At 46.3% G+C, this 8,455-nt stretch overlaps 1 protein-coding gene across 2 annotated transcripts in view; it reads left to right on the forward strand.

Annotated features, from left to right (window-relative positions):
- Dis3l2 (DIS3 like 3'-5' exoribonuclease 2) overlaps positions 1-8,455 on the forward strand; it is a 326,249-nt gene that overhangs the window by 292,675 nt on the left and 25,119 nt on the right. For both annotated transcript variants that reach the window (XM_021198088.1, XM_021198087.1), the window contains one exon: positions 4,147-4,226. In XM_021198088.1, the coding sequence (XP_021053747.1) occupies positions 4,147-4,226 (80 nt within the window). The remainder of the gene's footprint in view (positions 1-4,146; positions 4,227-8,455) is intronic.

Below are 8,455 nucleotides of genomic sequence, written 5' to 3' on the forward strand. Positions count from 1 at the left end.
AAAAAAAAAAACAAAAAACAAAAAAAACTCTGACCCTTCTGTCTCAAAATCCTGTGTGTAAAACTGTGGGTGTTCATTACTGAACTCAGTTAAATTCTTAATCTTTATCAGCCCCAAGCTCTGCATCCATTAAAAGGAAATTATAACACCTAATTCAAGTGGTCATCAGGATAAAGGAAAACCTTCTTCACTTGGTGTATGTTTGATAATACAAGTATTTAAATACATAAATATTCAATAACTGAGTGCCCCTCTGTCCCTTTCTCCACCAATCGGACTTGTTGCCAAATTGCTGTTTCCATAGTTTCCTGACCTTGAAGCCCTCCCCCTCAAGATCGCACTTAGCAATGTTTTCCTGACTGAGGACCATAGTGCCTGTTTCATCCCTCCTTTTCTTACTTTTGGGGCGAGGAGGCAGATTCTAGAGTCCCCATTACAGGGTTTGATGTGTCTTCTCTCTAAGCTGGCTCTGGATGCCCCCATCTCTACAACTCTGCCTGAGAGAGACCCAGGCCTAATCTTTTTAGTCTGCCATGATGGCCTTGCCCAAAGCCCTTCTCCTGCAGGCTTGCCTTCAGCTCAGCCAGTCTCTCGCTGACCACCAGGCATCTTGTCCTCTGACACCTGCTGTGCTTTCTTTTCTTTTTTCTTTTCTTTTCTTTTCTTTTCTTTTCTTTTCTTTTCTTTCTTTCTTTCTTTCTTTCTTTCTTTCTTTCTTTCTTTCTTTTTCTTTTTCTTTTTTTACCATGTGAATTCCTCATACTCTTACATGCAGTTTGCTGCATTAGCTCAGCCCTCCTGCCTCCCTGAAACAGCCTGATCTCAATCCCCACCCCCACCCCACCCCACCCCACCCAGCCCCCCCACCCCCGCTCAAGTTATAGAGGAGGAAAGCAGTCCTCAGTACAGCGACCAGTAGGATAGACAGAGACCAACTCTACTGAACCTAGGAGCCAAAAACTCTGCAAAACAAGAAAAATATAACACAAGAGTGGGGGCATGCTAGTCTTTATTCAAAATCAAAGTAGAGCTACCTTGTCAGGAAGAATCTAGAAAATGCCAATAAAGTGAGACTCCCTCCCACTGGGCTTTTTCACACCTCTCTCCCTACCCCCCCTCTCTCCCAACCTTTTGTTGATCTATTTTTTTGTGGTTTCCTTAGTATGCAATCAAATGTATGACCTGCTTTGTCTGCCATCCTACCATGACTACCTGCTCTCCCACATGGACTGCAATGGGGCCTGTCATGGTTCCTGACTTTTGCCACCATTGCTGGTCTTTTAGAACCAATGCAGTAGTGATTCTGAGGCAAACTGTTTGGCAGTGAAACCTTTCTCTAAGCCACAAATTCATAGCTTAAAATATTGAGGCAGAAGATGCAAAATTTTCTGAGTGTAGGTTTTTGTTTCTGTTCGTTCATTGGTTTTTTTGTTGACACAATCAATATGCTGCCCCAGTTAGAAAGAAAGAAGTGAGGGCAAAAGGTCATAGTTGTGATTAAATGTTGTTGTAATTGTCTGCTATACAGTGGGTTCTTTTGCTTTGTTTGGGGATGTTTCCTTTTGACACAGAATCTCAGGAGGTAGCCCAGGATGGCCCTGAACTTTGGACCTTCTGCCTCAGCATCCCAAATGTTAGAACCAACAGCATATACAACCACACCTATCTACTTATGTATTAATTATACCAAATAATGGATTTGTGTTGCCCTTTCTATACACGTGTACTTGTACTCCGATGGTCATGCCCATTACTGTGTCTTGTCCCCACTCCCCTGGCCCTTCCAAAATAGAAGTGCCTCTTCCCTCCTCTCTCTTTTTCATCTAGATTCCATGCGTGAGACAGAATATATTTGTCAGTCTAGGTCCAGCTTATTTCACTTAACAAATGTTAAATTTTCAAATGACAATTTGACAAATTTTTATTCTTGTTCCTTTTTCCATTTTCCTGTGCTTAGACATATATGGAACATGTTTGGTGGGTGTGTGTGTGCGGAAGCTTGGCAATCATCCTCAGCTGCTTTTCCACGTTTCTCTTTGAGGCATAGTCTCCCATCACACCCAGGGCTCACTAGTATGGTGAGTCTTCCAAGCTGGCTTGCTCTAGAGATCCTCTCTCTCCTCTCTGGGATTGGAATTCTAGGCATGTGTGTGAGTTCTGGGGACCCACCTCTGGTCCTCATACTTACGGAAAAAGTGTTTTAACCACTTGGCATTCTCCCAGCTCTGAATAAAACTTATTCTGAATAAAACTCCACTGTGTGTATGTACCACATTTTCTGTATCCCTCTTCCCTTGACGGGCATCTAGGCTGGTTCTGTAGAAGTGCCGTGAGAACTGCTTTGGTACAGAGTCTGTGTTGTGCTGACCTTGTACTTGACTCTTGTACATCAGACAGATGTCCAGAGGTGGTAGAACTGATCATAGGATGGTACTATTTTCTTTTTTCTTTCCCTTTCTTTCTCTTTCTCTCTCTGTCTCTCTGTCTCTCTGTCTCTCTGTCTCTCTGTCTCTCTCTCTCTCTCTCTCTCTCTCTCTCTCTCTCTCTCTCTCTCTCTTTCTTCTTTTTGGAGAAGCCTCTACACTGATTTCCATAGTAGCTGAACTAAATTCTTTTTTATTTAACTGAAATAGAGGCCTGGTTCGAGCCAAGGTATACTCTGTAAGAAAAGCTCGCCTTTGACTCCAGTGAAGCCCTGGCTTTGTTGTGGTAAAGAAGCATTTGTTTCTAGTTTAAATGTTCATCTGGGTCAGTAAGAGGACAGATCATTCCCAAGAGTGTGCTTTGCTCTGAAGGAGAGAAAAATTGTCCAGTATCTAATAGTGCAAATCATTAGCTGTGTTAACAACCCTACAGGAAAAAAAACCCATAATAATGTATCCCCCTTTCATGTACTTAATGTAGCTAAATTTTCTCTGATGAGTTAAAAGCCCATGGAATTTGTGGAGATTGTAGTTGGCTCCACATTGGAAATGCTCAAGCTCCCTGAACCTGGGCTCCAGCAAGATAAATAGTAAACCTGCCTGAGCCCTGTGAAGCCCTGTGTCCACCTGTGTCCACTCCTTGCCAGAGTCCCAAAAGAAACCAGGACTCAGCAGGTTGTCTTTTCATCTTCACTAACGGGGTCTCTGAGTCAGCATGCTCCTAACCTAATTCTGAACTCCCTTCTTTCCCAGCAGTGTACTATTTACCTAACTGGTTGTTCAAATCAAAACCTTGAACCTTGGTTCTCCTTTGTCACCAGCTGTTGATTCTATTTCTGAAACTCACTGCCACTTAGATCTCCCGAGTGTCCATTTCTCTCCATCCTGCCTACCTGCCCTCTGGTCACAGCTCCCATTCCCTCAGGAACAGCCCTGTGTAGGCTCCCATTTCTCTCCTCTTGCTGCAGACAGCACAGTAGCCAGCTAGAAGGGTCTTCCCAAACCTAACTGTGGTGACATCATCCACCCCTTTCTTAGAGCAGATCATGAGCCTTCCTCTGTAGTTAAGGCGAAGGTCAGAGTCCAGTATAGCCAAGAGTGCCATGCATATTTTGCCTGGCCTTCCTTCCGCAGTGAACCACCCACTGCGATCCTTGTAGCTATTGGACCCAGCTTCTGGCCATCCTTCAGTTCCTGTAGCTCCTGCTCAGGACCCGTGTATATGCTGTGACTTCTGCCCAGGACAACTGTCTGTTCCCTCACCTGTGGGCTCATCGCCCCTCCTTCCCACAGCCCTGTTCTGTCTGGGTCAGCTCATTTGCTTCTCTAGAAACATGGTAAGTTACATTTTGCCTCCCATAAAGGTTCCAAGAACCCTCTTCAGTTCAAACTTCTACATATACCTGGCTGTTCCTTACAATAGAGGTTCGCTCTTGTAACAGACAACAGGCTCCACAGAGGTGACCCCACTGCTGTAGTGTTCCTGTGTCCTCTGCTAGCTCAGAGGCAGGTATAAATGTACTTCCTGAGTATGGATTACATGGCCAGTGTATAAGATGCCCCTGGTAGCAGTACCTGTGGATGGCAGAGCTCCAGTGATAATGACTCTTCCATGGTGAGAGGTTGAGGTTTCCACAACACATCCACTGGAGGGAGCTGACTTGTTTGATTTCTCCCTCCCATTGAGCCCAGACTCACTTGTTTTTCTTTTCTCTTTGTTTAGCTGAAGCTTGCTTTTACTCTGGACCATGAGACTGGACTGCCTCAAGGATGTCATATCTATGAGTACCGAGACAGCAACAAGTAAGCCACTCACTTGGGAAAGCATCGCCTGCTTGCTGAGCAGCGGGGGCAGGCTTTCTGACTCAGGCTTCCCTTACGGGAGTGCTCAACACACACAAAATATCCACCCCCAAAGTCTCTTTTGACCTTAAATATAATAGAAAGGAGCTTGTATAGAGGGCTAGAGTAATGCCTCAAAGCACGAACTGTGAAAGTGTAAGGACTTGAGTTTTAGCCCCCAGAACCCACATAAAGCCAGGTTCAATAGCACAAGCCTGTAACCCCAGTACAGTAAAATGTGGGAAAGAGAGAAGAGTCCTTGAAGCACAGGCCAGATAGCCTGGTATACAGCAAGCCCCTGTGCCAAACACTGAGGAAGGTGAGAACCACATTGAAGTTATCCTCTGATTCCATATTTCTTCATGGCACACACTCGTGAACATTTACTCATAAATGCGTGTGTGTGTGTGTGTGTGTGTGTGTGTGTGTGTGTGTGTGTGTGAGACACCATACATATACATATACAATCATACACACATGCATGGAAATAAAGCAGGTGTAAGAGAGTTGGTGATGAGTAAGAAGTGTGTTAAGAAACCAGCCCTCCTTTTCAGGCTCCACCACCCTCTCCACCTCCTCCCCACCCCTCCCCAGTACTCACCCATTGCCTGCTTGTCTGAGTCAGCTGTGACTTTGGCCTTGGTTGTGGTTCTGTAGCCACCGACTCCATACTTACTGCTTCCGTAGTGATCCTGTGGCTATGTAGTTGGGAGGCGTACACAGATGCAAAGTGGTGTAGCCCTGTTAGAAAATGGCCCCAGCATAATTTTAAAGTACCTTTCTCTTCTTCAAAGACTGATTCTCCGAGTGTGTGTTGTTAGTGAGACAGGGACAGTGGTGGTGAGTGAGGCAGAAGAAATATGCCTTGATGATGCTGGTGGTGGTGGTGGTGGTGGTGGTGGTGGTGGTGGTGGTGGTGATGGTGGTGGTGGTGGTGATGGTGATAGTTGTAGCAGCTCACATTTGGATGCCTGCTCTGCATTAGACTCCTGGGAACCAGTGTGTGCCATTCCTACTTAACCCTCAACACAGCNGTGGTGGTGGTGATGGTGGTGGTGGTGGTGATGGTGGTGGTGGTGGTGATGGTGGTGGTGATGGTGGTGGTGGTGGTGGTGGTGATAGTTGTAGCAGCTCACATTTGGATGCCTGCTCTGCATTAGACTCCTGGGAACCAGTGTGTGCCATTCCTACTTAACCCTCAACACAGCCTGAAGAGTGCTTTCATTACTATGCATTACAGAAGCTGAGGCCTAGGGAACTCTGCCAGCTCACTTTAAGTAACTTACATACACAGTCAACTTTAACATGTCTACAGTAGAGGAAGACTAGGTGGAAGACAGTTGTTACCACTCTGGGAAACCATCCTCAATAACCAGTAGACCCAGCCTAGACTTGAGAACAGTGTATTCTGGTATATCATCATATAACTATCTAAACTATGTAATCTCAACCAGCTGAAGGAATAGGCACCTGCCAGCATAGCCAGCCATGACCTCCCAGAAGAACTCATTGCTCAGATGTGAGTAGAAGATAGGTCAGTGGTACCCTTGTGACCACATCTGCACGCAGGTTGCCTTCTGGGTATCATTGCAATGTCTGTATCTTTAGGCAGATGATGTACTTGTTATTGGACAACACCAATTCCCACTGCATGAACTATGGGGAAGGTCATCCAGTCATCCTCAATGCTTCTATCTCCCATCTTAGATGGGGCTATATCTAGAAGGCATCCCAGTGCTTCTAAAGCCATTGTGTCAAAAATACCATCTTGGTTTCTTATTATGCTCAGATCATCAGCAAAGTCGATCTGGGATTCTCTGAAGCCAAGGACAAGATGGGAGAACTGAGTAGATTCCTGGGTGGCTGGGCAAGCTTTCTTAGAGATTAAGCACGTAACCCACAAACAGTGCAGCATACCATTCTGCTTCCCTCTCCTTGCTCCACACTGTTCTCCATGCCTTGACCCTCACTCTTAGCCTTCAACTGCTAGGATGCTCCATTTATTGTTAATCCTCTGCAGAACCCTCTTGCCTTTCAGCCACCAGCCAGCCTCACAGGTCTGTACACAGTACCTTCCAGAACTTCCCAGTGATACAAAGCCATCTTCCCAGGTCATCCTGGTATATTTGAGTTATTGGAACAACTGTTTGTCCTCAGACCCTACCCATGCCCACACGCCACTGGGCGGCCTTTCTGTCCACTACTTATCAGGAGACTGGCAGAGCGGCCGTCGGCCTCTCTCTGTACAAGCTTGTCCCCTGGGATGGAATGGAGCATCTGGGTAGGGACTCCCAGGCTGCACTTACTTTTAAGTCATTTCAGCCAGTCTATGGGAAGCCTCAGGGCCAATGCCCTTGGGAGGCAACTCCCCTTCTTTAGGGCCTGGCCTGTGTCTGGGCTCTACACACATGGGGTAATGCTAGATGACTCAAGACATGGATGGCAACAGGAAGAGGGCCCCAAGACAGCTGCAGCATCAGAACTGAGCAGCCACATCTGAGACAATTGCAGGGTATCGAAGTGTACCTTTCCCTGTGTACCAGTCTAGGTGGTGGTGGTGGGGGATTCTGGACCAAGTCCCATGTTTAATTAATTCATCCCTCTGTCTGCTTGGTTCTTCTCTTCTTCCTTACCCCTGAGTAAGCTGATGAAATATTTCCCAGCAGCCCCTGACAACTCCAAACCAGCATCAGCACTTGCCAGCACTTTCTGTCTGTGCTTAGAGGTATTGCCAGTTCTGCAGACGAACTGCAGTGCTGCCCAAGAGTCACTCCTGACAGAGGGTGAGCACCTCTAGGCCTCCCACAAATACAGACGCTGCCAGGTCAAAACAAAGAATGAGTTTCTTGTTCCTTGTAAAGCTCCAGGTTTGGAGAAAGAGAAGCTGAATCACCTCAGAGATAGGAAGGGCTTGCAAAGCTGGAGGCAGCAGAGCCATAGAAGTGCCAAAAGTGACCTCATGGGAACGGCTGGAGCTGGAACATACATGTAGAATCAGCCACTCACAGTGCAGGTGTGGACTTCTGTGACCCTCATAGCAGGTGGGGTTTGGTATCTCCATGACACCAACACCCCTGCTTCCAGGATTGAGCTCTGGGTACACAGAGGGGTACCCTTGGCTCATCCTGTTCTTGTTATCTAGCATGAGACACCAACAGCAGCAACCAGAGTATGCTGGGTGCCACAATACAGTGTTTGACGCCTCTTGGTTCCCCTGACAGAAGGTGAGAGACCATACATGTTCTCACTTCACAGAAAGGAGAACCTATGATCTGAAAGATGCCCTCCCCAAAGTTATATCTATGAATCAGACAAGCTTCTCCCAGGGTGCTGCTTCCTCTATGAGGTGCATAGCAGACATGGATCCAGCCTGTGGGTCTATAGAGATCTGATGCCAAGTTGCCTAGGGATCTGGGACAGGGAAGTCAGCAGGACTAGGGTTGCTGCTGCCCCATCAGGGTTTATAGTACCTTTATGTATTGTGTGCAGCACCTTCACAGTCACTGTCTATATACATGTAATCTGTATGATCAAGATATTTATTAGGAGGGCTAAGTCAGTATCATTTCTCAAGATTTACTGGGAGAACCAGGAAAGAGGGGGTTGAAGAGATGAAGCCCTGAAGTTTCTTACCAGAGGTTTCCCATCCTGACAAGCTTGTACTTGGCTGTTCAGACACTGTTCCCCTTCTCAGGCCAGAACTGTTTAAAACAAGGAAACATGAAAGCCAGAAAAATGAGCTGATTGTGTGCTAACCACAGACCCTTCAGTACATGCATGTACATGTTCCAGCATGCAGAATGACATAGGCATTATACTGTTTTCTTCTGTGGTGCACACTAGAAAAAAAATGTATACAGTAAACTCACTTTGTAAAACTTACTTTGAAACCATTATGTACAGAGAGAAAAGCTATAGACCCTAAGTGTGTAATTCAAGGCCATGGTCTCCTAGTCATTGTTCTATTGCTGTGCAGAGACACCATGACTAAGGCAACTCTTACAAAAGAGCATGTTACTGGGGGCTCAATTACAGTTTCAGAGGGTTAGACCATTATCATCATGTCAGGGAGCATGGCAGCATGCAGGCAGGCATGGCACAGAAGCAGTGGCTGAGAGCTACATCTTGATCCATGGGCAGCAGGCAGAGAGAGAGAGAGAGAGAGAGAGAGAGAGAGAGAGAGAGAGAGA

The sequence above is a fragment of the Mus pahari genome, chromosome 5 (assembly GCF_900095145.1).
Source record: "Mus pahari chromosome 5, PAHARI_EIJ_v1.1, whole genome shotgun sequence".
NCBI classification, from domain to species: domain Eukaryota; kingdom Metazoa; phylum Chordata; class Mammalia; order Rodentia; family Muridae; genus Mus; species Mus pahari.